General features: G+C 47.7%; 1 protein-coding gene and 2 long non-coding RNA genes across 6 annotated transcripts in view; 1 reads left to right on the forward strand and 2 right to left on the reverse strand.

The window, feature by feature from the left end:
- Window positions 1-7405: 7405 nt before the first annotated feature.
- LOC113220190 overlaps window positions 7406-23701 on the forward strand; it is a 30541-nt gene continuing 14245 nt past the window's right edge. The window contains exons 1-3 of the long non-coding RNA XR_003307115.1: window positions 7406-7546; window positions 13639-13763; window positions 23068-23197. This is a non-coding gene — a long non-coding RNA (uncharacterized LOC113220190). The remainder of the gene's footprint in view (window positions 7547-13638; window positions 13764-23067; window positions 23198-23701) is intronic.
- Window positions 13529-15510, reverse strand: LOC111537482. The gene is made up of 2 exons (XR_002730016.1): window positions 14736-15510; window positions 13529-14700 (listed from the first exon to the last, which is right to left on the reverse strand). It is a non-coding gene; the product is annotated as an uncharacterized LOC111537482 (long non-coding RNA).
- Window positions 17378-23701, reverse strand: part of PLXDC1 (plexin domain containing 1) — an 86463-nt gene continuing 80139 nt past the window's right edge. For 3 of the 4 annotated variants that reach the window (XM_023204285.1, XM_023204282.1, XM_023204283.1), the window contains 3 exons: window positions 23051-23086; window positions 20443-20603; window positions 17378-18209 (listed from right to left, as the gene is read on the reverse strand). In XM_023204285.1, coding sequence (XP_023060053.1) covers window positions 18090-18209; window positions 20443-20603; window positions 23051-23086 — 317 coding nt within the window. In that variant the 3' untranslated portion in view covers window positions 17378-18089. The remainder of the gene's footprint in view (window positions 18210-20442; window positions 20604-23050; window positions 23087-23701) is intronic. The other variant, XM_023204284.1, reaches the window with a different exon arrangement.

Here is a 23701-nt window from a genome sequence, read left to right on the forward strand (position 1 = left end):
CCAGCAACTCAGGAAGCTGAGGTGGGAGGTCTTGAGCCCAGGAGGTCAAGGTGGCAATGAGCTATATGATTGCACTATTGTACTCCAGCCTGGGCAACAGAGTAAGGCCCTGTCTCAAAAAATAAATTTAAATTTAAATTAATACAAATTAAATACATTTTAAAAGTCAGCTCCAGCTGGATGTAGTAGCTCACACCTATAATCTCAGCCCTTTGGGAGGCCAAGGTAGGAGGATTGCTTGAGGCTAGGAGTTTGAGACCAGTCTTGGCTACATGGCAAAATCCCATCTCTACTAAAAATACAAAAAATTAGCCGGGCGTGGTGCTGGGTGCCTTTGTCCCAGCTACTTGGGAGGCTGAGGCAGGAGAATCGCTTGAACCTGGGAGGCAGAGGTTTCAGTGAGGTGAGATGTGCCATTACACTCCAGCCTGGGCAACAAGAGCAAAAGTCTGTCTAAAAAATAAAAATAAATAATTTTAAAGGAATATTTGTCAGAGAATCAGGATAGAACATACTTTATTTAACAACCTGTTAGTTTAATTTATAATTTGCAACTATTGAGACAGACGACCTGTGGCATCCATCTGTCCTCTTGCCCTGAGCTGCACACCCAGACTTGACTCATAGACTCACTTGACCCAGCTTGGGTTTTCCAGTTCTTTGAATAGGTAGGAATCTACCAGGGCTCATGTTTTTCCCAGCTGCGGGGCTGGGTTGGAGGGTCCCCCTGGTTCCCCTTTGAATGCTGCAGAAACCAAATTTCCAGCATGTGGTTCTGGACTATGGAAACCTCTCCCGCTGCCTGGGACTCTCACTCTCCAGACGAGTTCATTCAGGTCATCTGAGGCCCCTGTAGATTTTTGGCCACAAATGGTTCCTCATAAAGTAGTGCCCCCAGGATGTTCAGCCTCACCCCTGCCCCTGCAGGCTTCCTATCCCAGGGTGCCATGTGCTGTTGCCCTGCTGGGAAGAGAAGTCTGGAGGGGCATGGGGCAGCACTGCCCGCTTAGAAGCCCCTTGGGCTTTCTGTCAGATCCTGTCGCCCTGTTCCAGAGGGAAGAGTGGGCTGTCAGTAACAAAATTTTTTCTCTCTTGCCCCTTTTTTGCTGCAGTTGGTAGAAATTCGTCCCAGACTTCCTTGGTAACTAATGATGTTGGGATGTTGTGGCCTTCACTGGGAGGAGATAGGTTGTCAGGTCACCGTTTCACAGATGGTTGACGCGATGCCAACCATAACAGGCAGGTCTCCTTTGGCTGCAACTGACAGAAGCCCAATTCAGACTTGTTCTGTGAGTGGGGACATTTACTGAACCTCAGAACTGAAGGAAGGGGAAGGGTGTGTTTGGGTCCCAGAAAGGGTTAACCGTGGGACTGGAATCCCATCCAGACTCCACTCCCTCTTCACGGAGTCTTAGCGTCTCAGATGGGCTGTGTCCTCTGGCCCAGCACCCACAGGCTTCTTGTGAGAAGCTGAGCAGCTTTACTTGCTTCTACTTCCATAAGTAGTGACTGGCACGCAAGCATTCCTATGCCTATGTGGGGGTGGTAGGGGACAGGGCCCTGGGACTTGCAGCCCCCACTAAAGCCCCATGAGGGAAGGAGTTCCCCCAAAGGTGGTGCTGTTCCCAGACAGGAAGGGAACAGTCAGTGCTCTCCACCCTGTCCCGCCCAGCATTGTCCTTACAGATGTCACCTGTCCTTCCAGGCCCAGCTGCTATTTCTGCCTGACACTTGGCCAATTTGCATGGTTAAAACCAGCGTATTTCCAGGAGATGGATGATGTTACAGAACTGGGGTTCCAGAAGGCTAGGGTGGCCCGGCACTCCCGCCTTCTTTAGAACATGGAGAGCTATTAGTTAGACAAGGCTGAAGCGTAGGTGGCGAGGAAGAAGAGGCTCCTACTGCAGACAGCCTTGTTCTACGAGTCCTCCCAGAAATCCCTGGGCCAGCTGGAACCCAGGGTCAGAGAGGGATGGGATAGATGTAGGCTGTGAAAGGGGGTGGGAACACACCTTCTGGAACCACTGTCTTCCTTGAGGAGACCTCGAGAGGGGGCTTAATGGGCAAGGATGGAGGTTCCTGCTTACCGAGGCTCAGTGACACCGATCTCTGAGGGACCCTCCTGAGTCAGTGTGGGGTAGTCAGTTGTTTGCCTGAAATTCTAATTTAACAGGGGATCTTGTAAATTTTATTGGCTAAATCTGTCAGCTCTGGGGGTAGGAGGATGAGAAAAGCAAAAGAATGGCCCCAAGCTCAGGCCACTGTGGAGTGAGACAGAACAAGAGACCAGAAAGGAAACAAGTCCACCAGCGTAGCCATCTTGTCCGAGCGGAAGCAGCCTGACACCTGAAGGCGGTAGATGGAGGAACTCAGGCCTCTGCCTCCTCAGCAGCATACACCTAGTTTAGAGGAAGGACATACCTCCCCTCAGTGACAGAAATAGCCCCAGATTTTCAGTCTTCACAATCTACACATCTGACAAAGGACTAATATCCAGAATCTACAATGAACTCAAAGCAGTAAGAAAAAAAAAAAAAAATCCCATCAAAAAGTGGGCTAAGGACATGAATAGACAATTCTCAAAAGAAGATAGACAAACGGTCAACAAACATATGAAAAAATGCTCAACATCACTAATGATCAGCAAAATGCAAATCAAAACCACAGTGTGATACCACCTTGCTCTTGTAAGAATGGCCATAATTTTTTAAAAAAATTGAAAAACAGATGTTGGCGTGGTGCAGTGATCAGGGAACATTTCTACACTGCTGATAGGAATGTAAACCAGCACAGCCGCTAAGGAAAACAGTGTGGAGATTCCTTAAAGAACTAGAAGTAGAACTACCATTTGATCCAGCAATCCCACTACTGGGTATCTACCCAGAGGAAAAGAAGTCATTATTTGAAAAAAAAAACTTGAACACACAGATTTATAGCAGCACAATTCACAATTGCAAAATCATGGAACCAACCCAAATGCCCATCAATCAATCAGTGGATAAAGAAACTGGTGTATATATATATATATATATATATGATGGAATATGATGGAATACTACACAGCCTTAAAAAGGAATGAATTAACAGCATTTGCAGTGACCTGGATGAGATTGGAGATTATTGTTCTATGTGAAGGCCAGTGGAGGAAAGGCCAGAGGGCTAGCAGTGAAGGGGATTCTGGGCATTGCTCTACATGGGAGACTCAACAAGAACCATGTCATGTGTGTGGAGAAGTTATTGAGTGTGAGGCAAGAACCATGTCTTTTTTCCTTCACAGGGTAGAAAGGAGGTTGCACTATTCATGCTGGCCACTCTCCTACTAGCTGACAGGATGCTGCCTAGGATTAAACAGGGTGCGTGTGCACAATGGAGTCAGTCCAAGACTCCTGTTCTCACTCAGGGGTTCTTCATTTCTTCTTCCTACTGCCTCCACTTCATGTTAATTTCTTCCCTTCCCATTTACAAGTAAAACTGACCAGAGCCCCAGGAATAAATGGTTTTCTTGGCTTCCTCCTTGCTCCCATCTGGACCCAGTCCCCTGGTTCCTGTCGGTCATTTGCAAACCAAGAGGACCACAATAAACAAATCTCTATATGTTTTGAAATATTAAAGCATTCACTCTGCAAAGAATGTGTCAATTTATTCATTATTAATTCTACGTATATTTGAGTACATAAGACAGTAGGAGTGTACTACGTACAAGAAGGAAGATAGAACTATTTTTCTTGAGGTGTTCATAATCTAGGTGGAGAAGCAGAGATATCCACAAACATTATAAGAGATTATTAAATGTATAATAAAATCCATAATTATTGCTTTGAAACAGTATCGGCGTCCAAAAATTCCTCTGAATAATAATTTTTGAAGTAAAACAGAAAGCTCAAAAGTAGGCAATGGGTGGGGCTGAGGGCCTGGTATTGGGGTGGAGAAAGTAGTGATGGGATGGAGAGGGAGAATAGGCTAGGATCTAGATTTAAAAAAGACTTCTCTGAACAGGATCTGGTTTGCTTGGGGGGTGCTGATATGGAGTAGAACATGTTTAAAGAAAAGGCAAAGGCAGAAAAGTGACAGTTGAAGGAATGTCCAGCATAGAGCCACCATCAGTAATGTCTGACCAAACTGCGGTTTTTTCTTGGACCACTCATTTCTCTACCTCTGAGTCTTGACTACTTCTACTATAAAAGGAGAGATTTGACTATTCAGTGGTTCCTAGACTTTTGTTTTTCACAGGTCATAAAATGTAAACAAAAAAATTAAACCTGAGATTTTTAATTTTTAATTATGATATCCAAGTAATAGCATTGAAGCAACTATCCTCTATTTTTCAGCATCTTTTCATAAAGGGAGGTCATACTTGTAGAAGAATGGAGTGGAATCTATTTTATGAAAATGTTAAAAACCTGATTATATTTTCCACATTGTCCTCATTTTGTAGGGTAGGGGTGGAAACTTTATCACAGCATGGGTCTGAAGACCATTATTTAGAAACCACAAGAGACTTGTCCTGCTGGGTCTCGTCTGGCTCTGACGTTCTTTTTTTTTTTTTTTTATTTTATTTTATTTTATTTTATTTTATTTTATTTTATTATACTTTAAGTTCTAGGGTACATGTGCACAACGTGCAGGTTTATTACATATGTATACATGTGCCATGTTGGTGTGCTGTACCCATCAACTCTTCAGCACCCATCAACTCATCGTTTACATCAGGTATAACTCCCAATGCCATCCCTCCCCCCTCTCCCTAGGCTCTGACGTTCTAGGATTAAAGGAAAGAGCAGTAGGACCCACTTTCCTCTTGTGTTACTGAAACTGCCTTTACAAAAATTATGACAATTCTGACCTAACTGACTCCATCTTGCTTCTAACCTCCAAGCTGCCCTTGCTCATTCCCGGGCACAGGCCAAGCTAACTATGGGAGGAATTTAGTTTACTGTTTAACTTTGAAACAAAGATGACAGTCCCTTCCTAAAACAAATCACCTCCTTGCTTGGGAATCAGACCTCCTTTGTAAGACTTTATAGTCTTTGTAAGACTAACAAATTAGCCACAAGATTAGATAGTATAGCTCAGGAATTATGTAGCCAGAGGCCATAAGATTTCTAACCTAACCAGTTTCTCCTATAGATAACATTGTTGTAGGCTGGGCACAGTGGCTGATGCCTGTAATCCCAGCACTTTGGGAGGTGGGTGAATCACTTAAGGTCAGCAGTTCAAGACCAGCCTGGCCAACATGGTGAAACCCTGTCTCTACTAAAAATAGAAAAATTAGCTGGGTGTGATGGTAGGCACCTGTTACTTGTAATCCCAGCACTTTGGGAGGTGGGTGGATCACTTAAGGTCAGGAGTTCAAGACCAGCCTGGCCAACGTGGTAAAACCCTGTCTCTACTAAAAATAGAAAAATTAGCTGGGTGTGATGGCAGGCACCTGTTACCTCCCCCTACTCAGGAGGCTGAGTGGGGAGAATCGCTTGAACCCAGGAGGCAGAGGTTGCAGTGAGCCAAGACTGCGCCACTGCACTCCAGCCTGGGCAACAGAGTGAGACTCTCTCTCAAAAAAAAAAAAAAAAAAAAAATAGCATTGTTGCAGTCTCAGCAATGCACCAAGATTTAACAGTTGCTCCTTGTCTGAGAGAACATGCCCGGCAGTTCTTTGTCCTACCTGCAAGACAATTAAGAAGAGCAGACACAAAGTTGAGATTAGAGTGAAAGTTTAATAAGCGAAAGAAGAAAACTCTCTGCCAGCAGAGAGGGGGCCCCGAACGGGTGCCCCTGTGAGGCTGGTGTCCAGGGTTTTTACAGACTGGGAAGGGGAAGGAATGTGCTTAGTTGCCCCAGGACCAATCAGGAGCTGAAATGATGATTCCTAGATGCTGCTTAGCTTGACTCAGGACCTATCAGGAGCTGAAGTGAAAGCTTGGCCCCAGACCTATCAAGGGCTGAAGTGATACTTCATAGAAGCCAAACTTACAGCCCAAAAAGGAAAGTAGAGTGTCCACTGGAACCCATGGGAGCCCACTGTACCCACACTCACAAAAGAAGAAACTTTGTCCTGGGAGCCCGCTGACTATACAAAGGACAAAGACATTTCTATGCCAGGCCTTGTTCCTTTATGTGAGTGAGATGGAGGTTTGTTGAAGTTTTTAATCCAAATGGGCCTGAGGTTTTGCTATCTGTGCAGCCGTGGGCATGTCTCCAGGTACAACATGCTGTGCTTGTTCCCTTATTGGTGCCTGCAGCTCGAATGTTTTCCTAGGCTGCTTTTTTATGTTATGTGGGGATGAGGCACTGACCTGTGGGCCGGGGGCTCTCTGGGGACCCTTCCCTTGCTATCTACCTAAGGCGAGCTAACTAACTGCTGTCAACATTACTATTGTAAAACCGAAGATTGGCATTCTAGGTATTTTTCAGACCCTGTATTCTGATGGACAAGCTGGCACCACTCAGATCAGCAAACTGGCTCATCTGGTCTTGTGGCCCCCAACCAGGAATTCACCCAGCACAAGAACGCAAGCTCTGACACCCTATGATTTCATCCTTGACCCAACCAATCAGCATTCCCCACTCTCTAGCCCCCTGCCTGCCAAACTATCCTTAAAAACCCTAGCTTCCAAATTTTCAGCGAGGCTGATTTGAATAATAATAAAACTCCAGTCTGCCATTTCCCTGGTTCTGTACTTATTAAACTCTTTGTCGATTTCAATAATGCTGTCTCAGTAAATCGGCTTTTCTGGGGAGTGGGTATAATGAACCCACCAGGTGATTACACTGCTCCATCACATAGCTGATTACGACACCTACCCCTCTCAGACACCATCAGCCCCAAGTTGGACCTATTCTTTGATTTTTACTTTTTTCCAAAATTGATCTCTACTTCTCACTCAGACCTCCGATCTCCCACATCATCTGACCCCCACAAATACACGTACGCAATTCACTAGACTCATGTAGGACAACCAGGAAATTCTTTTTAAGGATTTCATGCTAGACTGTTAATAGCTTAGTGAGTCATACTTTTATTTGAATATGTTAAACTCAAAAAAAAAAAAAATTCTTAAGTCAAAAGATTGCATCTTTCATGGTTTTTTCCCACAAGCTCAGTAGGTAGGGCTAATAATACTTAGTACCCTAATCTCCATCAGGAGTGAAGATGAAGCTGGCTGCTATAAACGTGTCCCTACCCTTTCATGCTGTCAGCCCATTTTGGGACTCTACCCTAAACATGCACTTGAACGGAAGCTCTAAACTCAGGGTCGTGGCGGTGTGGCTGGAGGAGGGGAACAGGCTCAGAAGCCGGCCCCAGGTAGGAGGGGCGAGGGAGCGATCCGGGCGCCGCCCCGCCCCTCGCATGCGCCTCTTTTGGGGGGGAAAAAAAAAAAAAAGCGCGGCCGGGTCTTGCGCAGGCGCAGTGCTGCGTGAGCCTTAGCCGCGCAGGCTGGGTGAAGGGAGAATGGCGGATCTGTTACCTTTTGCGGTTCCCACCAAGAGTGACAAAACCTTGCTAGTGTGGGAACTGAGCTCTGGACCCACGGCCGAGGCTTTGCATGTGAGCCGGGGCCAGGGTGGAGGGAGGGATGGAGAAAGCCGCCCACTCGCTAACTGGGAATTCCAGAGTCCTGCTTCAGCACCTCACCTGCCTAGCCTCTGCTGAAGGACTCTTTTTTGTTTTGTTTTGTTTTTTGAGACACACTGTTGCTCTGTTGCCCAGGCTGTAGTGCACTGGCGTGATCTCTGCCCACCGCAGCATCCGCCTCCTGGGTTCAAGCAATTCTGCCTCGGCCTCCGGAGTAGCTGGGATTACAGGCGCCCGCCATCACACCCGGCTAATTTTGTATTTTAGTAGAGGTGGGGTTTCACCTTGTTGGCCAGGCTGGTCTCGAACTCCTGGCCTCAGGTGATTCGCCCGCCTCCGCTTCCCAAAGTGCTGGGATTACAGGCGTGAGCCACCGCGCCCGGCCCGCTGAAGGACTCTTAATTCTAGAGGGGACCCCAGCAGACAGCTACCCCCAACAGATTTTTAGAGTCCCGGAGAGGTACCTCTCCGCAGTCAACACATTTTACCTTCTAGGGCTTCTTAAAGTTTAGGATCTTAAGAAGTAAACTTGTTGGTTAAGTGGGAAGTGTTTTGAATTGCATCCTTTTCGAAGAAGGGTTTGGAGAATATGAAGGCATGGACAGTTTTGTTTTCTGGGCTTGAGATTTCATACGCTTACTTGGCGTGGGACCACCCCCACGGCTTTCTCTGTTCACAGCATTTTCCCAGTTTGACCTTCTGTATTCAGTCCTGGTCTTTCCAAATGCTGCAGCGGCCCATCCTGGTTTCAATGCCGTCGTTAAGTTTTATTCAGCAATGGCTGCCCACGGAGCCCAAAAGGCATGCGACCGGAAGCAGCTTTTTCAGACATTTCCAGTCAAGGTGGCTCCAAATATGGAATTCCTAGCTCCGCTGAAATGAAGTACTGAATTCAATAATAGATTAGCATTTGTCCAGCATTCTGGTTTATAGAATATGTTCATATGCATTGCCACACTAATCTTTCAGTTCTCTGGTTTTTTTAAATTAAGAAACTCAAACTCAGGATAGTTAAGTGACTTGCTTAAGGTTCCTGACAAGAGTTATGGAAGCTTGAGGTTGAACTCAAACCTACTGATACTAAACCCCATGTCATTTTGTGCTGTCCCTTTTTAAGAAATCTCAGCTTGGGCAACATAGTGAGTCCCCATCTCTACAGAAAAAAAATTAAAGATCAGGCTGGGCACGGTGGCTCATGCCTGTAATCCCAGCACTTGGGAGGCTGAGTTGGACGGATCACTTGAGGACAGGAGTTTGAGACCAGCCTTGGCAATATGGCAAAACTCTATCTCTTGTAAAATACAAAAAATACAGTTCCCTATTGTGCTGTGCCTCAGTGGCCTCCTGTGTAGGGTAGAGGTAGCAATAGCACCCACCCCATAGATGACAATACAAGTAAATCTCCTAAAATGTGCCTGGAACATAGGAAGCACCCAGTAAATGTGAACTGCCAGCAGCACCACCAGCAGTACCATACCAGAGGCCAAAAATCAGTAGACCAGGACCTTTGATTGTAAGTAATGTTTACCTCTGCCTAATTTTGTTAGTCGTGGCTCCTCCTTCATGGTGAAAGAGGGCTAAGTGCTTGTCTACAGAGGCAGAGGGAAGAGTGAGCACAGCTGGGAGAATTCTGCTCAGTCTGTAATGGGCCTGGGGGAGAAGAGCCCCAGAGAACAGAGATGGGTGTCAGCAGCTGCAGAGAGGGGAGGCTGCAGCTGAGCCAGCGTGGCGGATCACACCTATAATCCCAACACTTTGGGAAGCTGAGGTGGGAGGATTGCTTGAGCCCAGGAGTTCAAGATCAGCCTGAGCAGAAAAACAAGACCCCATCTCTACAAAAAATAAAATAATTAGCCAGGCATGGTGGTTCACACCTGTAGTCCCAGCTACTTAGAAGGCTGAGGTGGGAGGATCACTTGAGCCCAGGAGTTCAAGACTGCAGTGAGCCATGATTGCATCACTGAACTGAATCCTGGAAAACAGACTGAGACCCTGTCTCTAAAAAAAAAAAAAAGAAAAAAGAGAGAGAGAAAAGGTGAGGCTCTGAGAAGGGGAAGGTAAGCCCTACAGGAGGCTGCCCTTTTGGCCTTGAGGAGGTGCTCTTGGAATTACTTAATGTTCCTTAAGAGAGCAGCATCTTCATCTGTTAATTAAAAATGGGATCTAAGACCGGATGCAATGGTTCATGCCTGTAATACCAGCACTTTGGGAGGCTGAGGTGGGTGTATCACTTGAGGCCAGGAGTTCAAGACCAGCCTGGCCAACATGGAGAAACCCCATCTTTACTACAAATACAAAAATTGACCAGGTGCAGTGGCTCATGCCTGTAATCCCAGCACTTTGAGAGGCCGAGGAGCGCGGATCACCTGAGGTCAGGAGTTTGAGACCAGCCTGAACAATATGAAGAAACCCCATCTCTACTAAAAATACAAAATTAGCTGGGTGTGGTGGTGCATGTCTATAATCCCAGCTACTTGGGATGGTGAGGCAGGAGAATCGCTTGAAGCCGGGAGGTGGAGGTTACAGTGAGCCGAGATTGTGCCACTGCACTCCAGCCTGGGCAACAAGAGCGAAACTCCATCTCAAAAAAAAAAAAAAAAAAACACAAAAATTAGCCGGGCATGGTGGCACACACCTGTGGTCCCAGCTACTTGGGAGGCTGAGGCAGGAGAATCGCTTGAACCCAGGAGGCAAAGTCTGCAGTGAGCCGAGATCGTGCCACTGCACTCCAATCTGGGCAACAGAACAAGACCCTGTCTCAAAACACAAAGAAACAAAACCACAAAAACTTTGAGGGGGAAAGACCGAAGAAGGGGAAAGACTGAAGCTGGAAGGGAAGGTTCTAACTCAAGACTCTGGGAATATATGATGAAATTTTATTGGCTCATATTCAGGTGATTTTTTTTTCAGTGCTTTTAGCTTTGTGGAAAACTGTAGGCATAATTTAGCTATCTCTAGGGACCAAATGTAAAAATGTTTTATGAACATCAGAAAAATCATCCCCCACAAAATTTCTCTTTGGATTTCACAGTTCACGTAAAGATTTTACACCCCTTCCTTCCTCGCTGCACCTCCGGCCCCATCTTGGTGAAGGAAGTAATCCATTGTCCTCCATCCGAAAAGATAAATCAGATGGTGGCATCGCCTGGTGCTCTGTAAGGCTTGTGATGAGTGCTTCTAATTATTCTTGTGGGAGGGTCGCTAGTGTAGGCAGTGGGATGAGAAGGAGGCAACAACAACTAGGACATTCTCAAGCTCCTGGGACTGTGCAGATAAATAGATGGTAAGCTCACAGTTTTGTGAGCCAAGAATGAGGATCTGAAGTCATCCCTAGGCATCTCTTTGAGGATCCCTACAGGCCTGGAGCAGTCTGTCTGTCATGATTCATAATCTGTTTCTATGTTAAACTGTGGCCACGTGGTTCTGGCAACACCCTGAGGTACACAGACAACAACCTCAGATGGGAATCCAAAAACCTGTGCTTGGGGATTTTCTCTACTTACTAGCTGTGTGACTTTGTGCAAGTCACTTAATGGTGCCTGGCACACAGGCGTTTAATGAGTGTGGATCAAGTGAATAAATAAGTAAGCCACCTCCCTGAGCCTGATTTTCCTCATCTGGGAAGTGGAAAAACAATGCTTCTCCAACAGGCTGCGATCATGTAGGTAGAATTGCTTTCTAAATGGTGCATCTCAAACTTTCATGCACTTCCCAGGAATCACCTGGGGAGCTGCTCAAATACAGATTCTGACTCAGTAGGTCTGGGGCCTGAGTGCCGCATTTCCAACTAACCCCAGGGAATGCTAATGCTGCCTGACTGGACCACACTTTATTATTTTATTTATTTGTTTATTTGTTTTTTGTAGAGATAAGGTCTCGCTATGTTGCTCATGCTGGTTTCGAACTCCTGGCCTCAAGCCATCCTCCCGTCTTGGCCTCCCAGAGAGCAGGATTACAGGTATGAGCCACTGTACCTGGCCTGGACCACACTTCATTATACAGATTTACATTTTTTTTAGAGCAGGGTCTTGCTCTGTCCCCCAGGCTAGAGGGCAGTAGTATGATCATGGCTCACTGAAGCTTCGAACTCCTGGGCCCAAGCCTCCCGAGTAGTTCGGACCACAGGGCATGTGCCATGGTGCCTGACCCTGGGCCAAACTTTAACTAGCAAGGTTCTAGAGTCTAAAGTACTTTCCAGGTGCTTGAAATCATTATTTCTTCAGCCAGTGGGGTGGGAGGGCTGTGCCAAGGGTAGAGTGACCAAACATGGAGAGGGAGCTGTGGACACACACACATGGGAATAAAGGAAAATCTTGAGTTCCATCAGGGAAATCCTAGCTAGCCCTGAGAAGTAAATAAGCAACTTGATAAGCAGGAAGGTAATAGTAGTCTCAAACAATAGCTAAGGAAGTTAGAGTCAGGAGATATTTGGTTCCCCTCTAGAAACTAAAGATAGCATCTTAATTTACTAGCTGTGTGACCTTGTGCAAGTCACTTGATGGTGCCTGGCACACAGGCGTTTAATGTCCCTGAGTTGTTTTTCAGAAGCCCAGACCTCTCCAAAGGGATCCGCTGGCATGTAGACCTCAGATAAGCAGGTGCTGAGGACTGACTCTGACTATAGGTCGTTCTAAATGTCTTCCTGAGGGACCTGGAGGAGGCCATGCCCATGAGCCAGAGTTAACATTCTTTTCTGCTGATCCCAAATGTCTAGACAAAGCTTTGCCTCCTGAACCAATTGCAAATCAGAAAATCTTCGAACCCACCTTATGACTTGTGGGTCCTGCTTTGAGAGGACCTTTTTAGGTCAAACCAGCATATAGCTTCCATGTATTGATTTATGATTTTACCTGTAATGTCTGCTTTCCTGAAATTTACCCCTGCCTTTTAAAATCTTTACCTGCTGCTGGGCACAGTGGCTCATGCCTATACTCCTAGCACTTCGGGAGGCCAAGATGGGCAGATCACTTGAGGCCAGGAGTTTGAGACCAGCCTGGTCAACATAGTGATACCTATCTCTACTAAAAATACAAAAATTAGCTGGACGTGGTGGTACATGCCTGTCGTCCCAGCTACTCAGGAAGCTGAGGCTAGAGAATTGCTTGAATCCAGGAGGCAGAAGTTGCAGTGAGCTGAGATCGCACCACTGCACTCCAGCCTGGACAACAGAGTAAGTGAGACTGTCTTAAAAAAAAAAAAAAAAAAAATTCCTTATAAGCCATCAAGAGTTCATATCTTAAGCATAAGCCACCCAATTCTCCTTGCTTGGAGTCCTGCAAATAAATGTCTTCCTTTATTGTTGCAAAGTTTCAGTGTGGACATCTGGTGTTATTGCACCAGGTGAGAACACATGGTTTGGTTCTACAACATTCCAGTGTGCCCAGGATTGAGGAGCTTCCTGGGATGCAGGACTTTGTGTGTTAGAACCAGGGGAGTCCCGGATAGAACAATTTGGTCCCCGTATCAGGATAATGAAAGAGAAAGACATGCTTTGGTCTAAGTTGCTGTGTGACCTGAAAAAGAACCAGGCAACTGACTGCTTAGGTCCCACCTTAGACCAATTAGTCTAGTACCTCCTATTTCACAGAGGTGGAAGCCACCCCAGAGAAGTCCAGTGACTTGGCCCACATCACCCAGCTACTCAGGGGCAGGGCTGAGGCCAAGCTCCCACCTTCCCACTCCCTGTCCAGCTCAGCACCTTCTCCATCAGTTTACATTGTCTTCTCTTAACACATTCCTCTTGATTTGGCAGACACAGCATGTTTATTTATAAATTGGCTTGTTTGGAGCCTGAAATTTAGCATCATTGATTTTGGCTGTGAGGTGTTCACATTTTTCCTCTCTTTGTTTTGGTTCGCTAAACCGTGTTTTGTGAGTAAAACCACAAAGTAATAAAAACACAATGAGGTGGCTAAAGTTGTTCACATGCAAAGCATCCAGAAATGTGACAGCATAGACTTTCTCAGATTTATTGTGTGTCCTTAGACAGTAGATAAAAATGCACGGGGTTTACTTCCAGGGATTTACGGGCCCAATATAAGTAAACAGCTGGGGTTTCTTTTTAGGCTGTTTCTCTTGGAGGTGGTGCAGGAGGTTAAAGAAAGCACCTCTGATGAGCAGATAGCTGGAGGCTGTTCCCAAGGTCATGTCTCAGTGAAGAAGTTGGAGTCTAGCAGCCATCAGAACCAAGGTATGTGTGGTGGTCTTCAGAATGCCACCCCAAATCCTTTGCACTTTATTTTGCACACAGCAGGAGTTGTAAAAGAGTGCTTCCTTTTATTATTAGTACCAAGAATCCATGCAGATAGTTTACACTAAACACTTGAATACATTGTGTTTTAGAAGGCTGGGTGCCCTCAGTCTCCAGATCTTTCTAATTGTATCACTAAATTCAGGTAGGTTTTTGGAGATAGAGATTGGCCGCATCGTATCTGTGACACTGACTCTTCTGGTGTAGTTCGCATGGCCAGGGAATCTGAGTGCAGCCCCCCTGATCAGTGCTTCATGCCAACCTGTGAGTCTATTCCAGGAACTAGAGGAGAGATAGCCTTAGCCTTGCCTGCAACCAGATGAATGGTCAGCTTTAGTGGTGGACACTTTGCTTTTTGAATAGTGTGGTTGGCCAGCAGCTCTTGTCATTGTTTATCTCGCTCTTAATTTAACAAACCAAGCTGAAGCCTGAGCACAGCTACAACCTTGTCCAATCTCTTTAGCAACAAAATACCTGTGTGTGCATATATTATTGCTAAAAACATTGGACAAGGCTGTATACAAACACACACACACAAACATATACAGATATGCTATACAGGAGACCCCTGATGAAACACACAAATTTTAAAAATTTATTTTTAAACAAATGCAGTGGGATGATCGTGGCTCTGTGCAGCCTTAAACTCCTGAGCTCAAGCGATCCTCCTGCCTCAGGCTCCCAAGTACCTGGGACTACAGGCATGAGCCACTGCACCTGGTCACGCAGTGAAGGACTTTCTAAGCAAGACCTTGACTTGGAAAGTTGCCACCAACTCCCCAGCTCTGTGGGAAGTTTTGGGGGCAGGGAATTTAAACTCTCAAATTTAGCTGGTTTGCAGGGGGAGTTCTTTCCCAATGATGAGCTGGGGCTGCGTCTGAAGAACATTTGGAATTAAAATCTAGAGCTCACCTCAGTCAGAGTAAAAAATAGCAGCAAATAAATGTTAGATTACAGCCTCTTCTTAGTCATACCCTTTTATACACATCATGAGGGTCATTGCCAAAGAAAGAAGTGAGTTAAGTGTAAGGGAATCTGGTTGGGGGTGGACCAGACTCATCCGAACGCTTGGCTGATGGTTTTCCAGTTGCTCCGTGGTTTATCCTTTGTGAGGATGCGAGTGACAATCAAGAGTTGGAAACGTGGGGCCTCAGCTCTGCTTCATAAACCAGGCAAGGAAGAGCTGAGGGTGGAGGTAGGGGGCTGCTGGTGAAAGGAGGGCCTGAATTAGAGGAAGGAAAAGGACAGCACAGCAAAGATTTGGGTTCCTTTCAAGCTTCTGAAGGACACAGTGGGCTGTAACAGAGCTCTCTGAATGAGGGAAGCACAGCCCACTAGCAAAGCATCTACCACCTGTGTGTGTCTCAAATGGCCAGTGGGGCAGTTCCTGTTGTGGCCTGATTCCATGGACGGCACCACTTGTCCCACTCCCTAACTCTAGCACATGTTTCCTCACTGGGAGCTCGGCCAACCATTTTGGATCCCTGAAGGGAAAGACTGTCAGGAGTGGAGGAAGGGGTGGTGATGCAGAGAGGCCTCTGCTGCTAGCCCCCGCAGGTAGAGAAAGTTCCAGATGCCTCGCCCTCAGTCAAAGCAAGCCTAGCTGACCCATGGGATGTCAGTGGCATGGGGAGTGGAGGTATTTGGCGGCAGGCGGCCTGTTTGTTTATGACAAAAAGTACTAGAGATGTGTCACCAAGAGAGGTCTACAGATTTCTCAAGCCAAAATACTTAGACCAAGTCTCCCAAAAAATAGAAGCAAGCATTTCATAGAGTTAATGATGATTGTCTATAGGATCCCTGACAATGTAAGCCTTATCTTTTTCTGTTCTTTTTTTTTTTTTTTTGGAGACAGGGTCTCACTCTGTCGCCCAGGCTGGAGTACAGTGGCATGATTATGACCCACTGCAGCCCAACCTCCCAGGCTCAAGTGATCCTTCTGCCTCAGCCTCCCTAGTAGCTGGGACTACAGGTGTGCCCCACCACATCTGGCATTTTTGTTGTTATTGTTGCCCAAGCTGGTCTCAAACCCCTGGGCTCAAGCAACCCTCCCACCTTGGCCTCCCAAAGTGCTGGGAGTACAGGCACAAGCCGTCATGCTTGGCCACATAAGCGTTTCTTGGACAGATCCAGGAGTTCTCCAAAGTTTACAGCAGGTTAACTGGGTAGCTATGGAGTGTGACCAGATGGAGACATGGGTCTTGTGGCCAGCCCTGCGACCGACTGACAGTCTAGCAAGGCAAGGAGGTAGGTACTTCACACACCGTGCACACCCATCCCAGGCAGCCGTAGACCCCTAGGCCTCCCCGCCCCGCAGACACATGCGGGCTCCAGGGAAAGCAAGTGGTTGGTAGGTGCCTCCCCAACCTGGTGTATTTGGGCATCCTTGCCCTGGGTGACACAGTGAGTCCCTTTCTCAAAAAAGCATCCCTTCCATGCCAGCTGCCTGTGTCCCAACCACTCAGGTGCTTTGCCGCTCAACAGAATCCACCTGCAGTTCCCTGCTAGGTATGTCTCAAGGAGCCCGTGAGTCACCCGACTTTTCTTTAATACCTATAAAATCCAGTTCAGAGGAGGAAAAATATTTATCAGGCAAGTCCTGCCTTTGGAGGTATGTACAGGCACTGACACCAGAACAGGCTAGTGAATAAACTCGGCACCAAACAGGCCATCAGAATAGAATAGGGAGCCCCACATGGTAAATGTGGCTGCGCATAGCAAACTCGCCCAGGGAAAGCTGGGCCGCAGGTTGGGGTAAAGCCCTTGATGCAGGCTGTAACATGTTTTGATGCAGAAGTTATTGGTTCTGAGCAGAAAGGGCAAGGTAAGAGAGCAAAGCCTAAAAATGCAGTTCCCCCTTGAGTTCTTTTCTCTCCTCTTATTTTACTTCCTTCCCATGATAACATGCCCGAAGGGCTGAGAGCCGCTATACTGTGTTTAACAGATGGGGAGAACACCTTCTTTAGGCTTTCAGAGCTACAGAAGCCAGGGCTAAAATGCCAACTCTATAGCCATGAGGATCAGCCTTTTTTTTTTTTTTTGAGACGGAGTCTCGCTCTGTCACCCAGGCTGGAGAGCAGTGGCGCTATCTGAGCTTACTGCAACCTCTGCCTCCCAGGTTCAAGTGATTCTTGTGTCTCAGTTTCCTGAGTAGCTGGGATACAGGCAAGTGCCACCACACCCAGCTAATTTTTTGTATTTTTAGTAGAGACAGTTTCATTATGTTGGCCAGGCTGGTCTCAAACTCCTGACTCAGGTGATCCACCTGCCTCAGGCTCGCAAAGTGCTGGGATTACAGGTGTGAGCCACCACACCCGGCTGAGGACCAGCTTGAGTCTAGGGACCCTGGAATGCAGCAGCCCCAGTCTTGACTTTACTTAACCTGTGTCATATGCAGGGGCTTTAGGTGGCCAGGAGCAGGGGATCTGGCTGCCTGGCCATCTCCAGGTCGGGAGGCTCTGAGACTGCTACAGAGCAGACCATTGACAGCCTGTAACGGAGTCCAAATTCATTCTGCTTGCTGCGTGACATCCAATACATTGAGAGACAAAGAGTTGGAGCAAGGAAAGGTATTTTATTTCGGAGAGCCAGCAAACCAAGAAGATGGTGGACTAATGTCCTAAAGAACTGTCTTAAAATTATGTGGGTTTTGCCTTGTCTTTTCTGTTTAGGTCAGGGGGAAAGGAAGGGGCTGACAACCACAGACATCTGGACACCAGCAAGGGTCCAGGGGAGGTTTGCAGAACTTCTTTGTCATTGGCTAACAGTCTCTCGTGTGACAACAGCCAAACCTCCTCGTTCCTATAAATCTTTAACAAAAATAGTTAGCTGTTTACATGCTTCCCCTTTAATCCCAGAGTTAGTTTTGCAAATGGCGTGGTTGCTGTTTTTGCGTTTTATCTCAGTGCTCTAAAGTTATCCTAGCCTAGGTGCAGGAATAGGTAAAGGCCCCTTAAACAAAAATGGAGTTAGTTATGTTAGCTCTTCTGCTGTTTCATGGTTACAAGACCCAGAAGAGAACCCTTGCATCAAAACAGGATGAGATTAGGTTATTGTTCCTATAAAAAAATCCATGTGGTTGTTTTTTGGCCCCCTCTTCAATATCCGGGGCGTGCTGACGAAGCGAGCAGCAGCTCTGGAGCCATAAACCACCATCTCATCTCAGCCCAGGGCATGCTGGGAAAGGCCAGGAAAAGTCACTTCTCTTCTTTGCTTTAACTGTCTTTTCTGTGGTCTCAAAGTCTTCACAAGGGAGACCTGGTGTTCTCAGCACTGCTCAGCCTCCATGAAGCCCTCCTTCTCATGGCCCGAGGGCTCCACCTCTGCATAGGTGGAATGGTCGGGGTGGCTGCGAAACTTCATGGCTGGCCAGTGGTGAGGTCTACGCTGCAGAAGGCACAGAGGCAGAGTCAGTGGGCATGCCCCCACCATGGGGACCCCACACTCCTGAGCGACAGAGCCAACCAAGACTTTCTCTTACAAGGGCCCTGGGGCACTTAGGGCCTACCAGGAACCACACAACTGACCTTCAGGAACCCTCTCCCTAAAATGTTCCCTGCTGTAATCCCCCAACCACTGGGAAACCTGCCGGAAGCTAGAGTGTGGAAGGAGGACACTTCATCTTTCACTGCGTGTTCTGTAGAACTCATAGCTAAAAGGTTCAGCAATACACCAAGTGGAGACCTGGGAATGCAATGTGAGGAAGTGGCTCAGAGATGGCTGGAATGATGCCTGGGGATCTGGAAATACCAAGATAACCCTCCAAGATAGCACAGGGTCCACATCAGAGTCAACAGGGGGCTTATTAAAATACAGACTCTGGCCTGTGCGGTGGCTCATGCCTGTGATCCCAGCACTTTGGGAGGCCAGGGTGGGCAGATTACTTGAGGCCAGGAGCGCAAGACCAGCCTGGCCAACATGGTGAAACCCCGTCTCTACTAAAAATAAAAAATTAGCTGGGTGTAGTGGCACGTGCCTGTAGTCCAACTACTCAGTAGTAGTCCCAACTACTCAGAAGGTTGAGGCACCAGAATTGCTTGAACCCCAGAGGCAGAGGCTGCAGTAAGCCAAGATTGTGCCACTGCACTCCAGCCTTGGTGACAGAGTGAGACTTTCTCAAAAATAAATAAATAAAATGCTGATTCCTGGGCCTGCCTTAGACCTGCCCTATCAGAATCCTTGTGGCCTGGGGATCTGCAGTTCCCAGGTGTTAACCCAGGTAGGCTAAGACTTCAGAGTGGCTAAGCCTCCTAAGAAACTGAGGAAATAGGGCCGGGCACGGTGGCTCACACCTGTAATCCCAGCACTTTGGGAGGCCGAGACAGGTGGATCAGGAGGTCAGGAGTTCAAGGCCAGCCTGGCCAAGATGCTGAAACCCCGTCTCTACTAAAAATACAAAAATTAACCGGGTGTGGTGGCACGTGCCTGTAATCCCAGCTACTCAGGAGGCTGAGGCAGGAGAATCGCTTGAACCTGGTTGGCAGAGGTTGCAGTGAGCCGAGATTACGCCACTGCACTCTAGCCTGGGTGGCAGAGCAAGACTACATCTCAAAAAAAAAGAAAAAGAAAAAGAAATTGGGGGAACGACCTAGGCCTGTGGGTAATGAGGCTGGTGGGCTCGTGACCCACGTGGAGGAGACTAGGGTCACAGAGGCACCACTGCTGCACCCTGTGGGGAACTCGTAAGAAGCCAGAAGTGGAGGATTGGGGGCAGGAGCTGCTGAGCTCTGTGGCCCCAAGTGAAGGAGGCTGAGCCTCACATCCCATGCTGCCCCTCAGGCTGGCTCTTCAGAATTGAGACATTCAAAACTTAGCATCCTCAATTAAAACTCCCAGAGGGCAGCTCTTATCATTATTTCGCTTGTCTATTTCATTTTTATTTTAGAGATGGGGTCTCCTCTATCACCCAAGTTGGAGTGCAGTGGTATGATCAGGGCTCACTGCAGCCTCAAACCACTGGGTTCAAGGGATCCTCCCACCTCAGCTTCCCAAGTGGCTGGGACCACAGGTGCATGCCACCATGCTGGGATAATTTTTTATATTTTTGTAGAGACGGAGTCTCGCTCTGTTGCTCAGGTTAGTCTCTAAACTCCTGTGCTCAAGTAATCCTGCCTCGGTTTCTCAAAGTGCTAGGATCTTAGGAAGGAGCCACTGCACGTGCCCCTCAATTTTAACCTTAAAGGCAGGTATCCGTAGGCAAAAGAGGCAGAGACCCTGGTTCCATCATGGCTTTGAGTAAGAACTGAGCCTGGCATTTGGGCATGAGAGACCATAAATCACTAGAGATAGGCTGCACAGCCACTAGATGGGCACTGTGTGGCACTGTGGCCTTCTTTCTTTCCTCCGGGGATTCTTTTCTGATTTCACAAATGGGGGAACAAAAGCAGAGGGGTTGTTCCACAGGACAGGAGGGCCGAGGGAGTTCTGAGGTGCTGATTTCTCAGGGTGCAGGACTTAATGGGCGCCAGCTATCTTGAAATGTATCAGGATGGGGTGGATGAGGTCTTCTCAGGTATGTGGCAGGGGAGAGAGAGAAGGGGAGAGGCAGGGAACGAATGGCCAGGAGACGCTGATGCAGAAGCAGATGGCAGCCAGCCCTACAGCCACAGATGACACGGACCTCGATGAAGAAGAGCGCAGCGTTGGATGTGGGGTGGCCATTGATGTAAATTCCAGCCAGGATGATGGCTGCCACGAGGAGGACTGCCAGCACAATGCCCACGATGGTGCCCAGGTGCACAGGGGTGCCCTTTGTCTTGGGGGACAGGTTGTTCTGAAGGCCTGTGGAGAGATCATTAGGGCAGGCAGGGGCTGCAGGGGAGCAGGGAAGGTGGAACCATGGGGTCTTGGGTTCTAACAAAGTCTCAGAGATGAAAGCCAACAGAGCCTTTGGGTCCACGTATCAAATACAGGAAGAGGTTGGGTGGGAGTTGGAATCATTGTGAGTAAGGCATTCATGTTGTGCTTGACACCATCTGGGTAGTTTTCCAAAATCACCTAAAAGTTGCCCCAAATGTCTAACAAGGATCATAAGAGTAGTTCTCTCTGATATCTGTGCCACTACATAAGTGCTATTAAGGAATTCACAAAGGGCATCTGAGGGTTAAGAGTTTGGGATCTGAAATCTGGCTGCCTGGGTTGAAATCTATGCTCTGCCACTTACTAGCTGTGTGACCTTGTACAAATTACATAACCTTTCTGTGTCTTCATTATCACTTCTGTTGAACAAGGATAATAATACCCACCTAATGAGGTTATTGTGAAGGTTAAAATGAGATGATTCATGTCAAGCACTGAGGACCATGTCTCCCATTTTGGATGACTTCAATAAGTATTAGCTATTATGATGGCAAATGACCATAGTTTTTCCTATCACTGTCCACTCCCAGATTGTGAGTGGCACAATCTTGGAGGGCAAGGATGATGTCTTATTCAACTCTGTGTCCTCAGCTCTTAGAAAAACTGGCAGGGGCTGGCCACGGTGGCTCACTCCTCTAATCCCAGCACTTTGGGAGGCCAAGGCAGGTGGATCACCTGAGGTCAGGATTTCAAGACCAGCCTGGCCAACATGGTGAAACCCCATCTCTTCTAAAAATACAAAAATTAGCCAGGCATGGTGGCACACGCCTGTAGTCCCAGCTACTCAGGAGGCTGAGGCAGGAGAATAGCTTGAACCTAGGAGGCGGAGGTTGCAGTGAGCTGAGATCGTGACACTGCACTCCAGCATGGGCAACAGAGTGCGACTCCATCTCGAACAAAACAAAAAAACCGGCAGGCCCGTCAGAGAAGCTCAAAGAAAGTATATGGAATGATGTAGGTCCTCTGGAAGCTAATAAGCCAACAGGCACTCTCTGAGAACATCCTAGGCATTTGAAATACATCCCAGGGGGGAGAGAGTATTTTCCACAGAGCTGGAAGCTCAACCCCTTTCGTGCATGACTGAGGTAATGGAAATAACAGAGAGGTTAAGTGATTTCCCCACAGACACACAAATTCAATGCCCACCACTAAAAAACCTAGTTGCCTGACACTACCTGGGGTGGCTATTTGCCTCTTTACCCTATCCTAAAGGAATGTAGAGATAATGAGGTAGAGAAGACAGATGAGCAGGCTGGCAATGAAAATGTTGCATTCTTCCTACACAGTTAGTGGGTGGGTTGGAAGGCAACTAGGGGTGGCAAGTTTTAATGGGATGTTGCATGCACTCAAAATCATTGTCCTCCCCATCCCCTTTGCTCTGCTCTGCACTCTGTAAGCAGAGGACACCCAGGAGAGAAACTATCCTGGGGCACTCCAGGGCATGGCTAGAGCTTCTGTCTGCCAACAGGTGGGAGGACTGAGGTGAAATGCCTCAGGTGAACCTCCCCTGACCTGGATGGCAATCAGCCCGCAGCCTGCAGTGGCTCTGATGATTTGATGATAAAGGCTTCTGCTGATGAGCACATGGTGCAGAGTGAGGGGATTATGGCCCAGCCACCCCCACAACACACACACACACTCATACCCACTGCCTATGGAGGAGCAATGGCTCCATCTCTGCTGGGGGACACCATCACACTGTGCTGCATTAATAATCTTTCCTCTCCTGCTGGAAGCCCAGATGACAATCTGCAGCCCCTGGAGTTGGAAGGCACTTTCATCTCTACTCTTGCACAGGTTGCAACAAAGGCCTGAGCTGGCTCTGGGCAAAGGGCAGGGGAGGTGGGGGCAGCTCCCACCCTCAGAAAGGAGATTATCCTTCTAGGTAATCCTAGGAGGCTGCAGGGAGTCCCACCTTCTGGCACCCTGCAAAAATTGTAGTGGACCATTTTATGTCCTCTGCCAGCCTGAGTGAGGAAAGAAGCTGCTCTCCACTCCTTGCTGACTAAGCCCATGGGGATCGGAGGGGATGGCCACAGGCCCCACCCATGCCTGCCCTGGCTCAGTCCTTCCCCTCCTCCCACTCCTTTCTGGGCAGTGAATATTCAAGGGCAGAGAGCCAGGAGAAGAACCACAGGAGGTTCATGGCTGAGATGAGAAATGTCGGGTAGACATGTTCCTTCAATCTAGGGCACCTGTACCTAGAAGCACCCCTGCCTCCCCACCCAGCAGAAGGTCTGGGATGCTCAGGCTGCAGTTGCTCTCTCTCCACACTCATAAAAATAGTGCAGGCAACTGCTGCACCCTCTTCTGGGGTGGGTCCAAGAGGTGCTGGGTCTGACGCTGAGGGCAGGTAGTTCTGTACTCACCATCTCCTCCTGCATAGGGGTTCAACTTGGTGTCATCTTCAAAGAGAGAGGACAGAAGGAGCGAGATTAGTGGACTCATTACGGCCTTTGTCACTCCGAGTCCAGATGGGACTTTAGGGAGGTTCAGCCCAAACTTTCCTTTTAGAGGTAAGGAAACTGAGGCTCAGAGAGGGGAGGAGACTTGCTCAACATCACACAGCAGTTGAGTGTAGCTGGAGGGTGGGGAGTATATGAGCGGGGGCTGGTGAGAGATGAGGCTGGGAGTGGAGGGCCGGCTGCCAGGAGAGCAGTAGGAGGCTGTGCACGTTCTTCTGCGGGGCAATAGAGAGCTGAGTATGGGTTTGAAGAGGGACTGTATGTGTCACAAGATGAGATCAGCTTGGAGACTCCCTGGGACTGCAGTGTGCAGGAGACAGTCCCAACCCACTTTTTGTCTATACCTCGAGACCTGTCGCCTGTGGCTTTCTAAGTAACTTTCAAGGTTCCACCCTTCCTATGGTTCCTTCCCATGCAGATTTTTATGGGGAAAGAAAAGCAAGAGTTTCATGTCAGGAGAATGCTGTAAATGACTGAAGATTCTTGCGCTAAGCACCTGAACTTTATTTATTTATTTATTTATTTATTTATTTATTTATTTATTTATTTATTTAT

The sequence above is a fragment of the Piliocolobus tephrosceles genome, chromosome 16, assembly GCF_002776525.5.
Source record: "Piliocolobus tephrosceles isolate RC106 chromosome 16, ASM277652v3, whole genome shotgun sequence".
In the NCBI taxonomy this organism is placed as follows: domain Eukaryota; kingdom Metazoa; phylum Chordata; class Mammalia; order Primates; family Cercopithecidae; genus Piliocolobus; species Piliocolobus tephrosceles.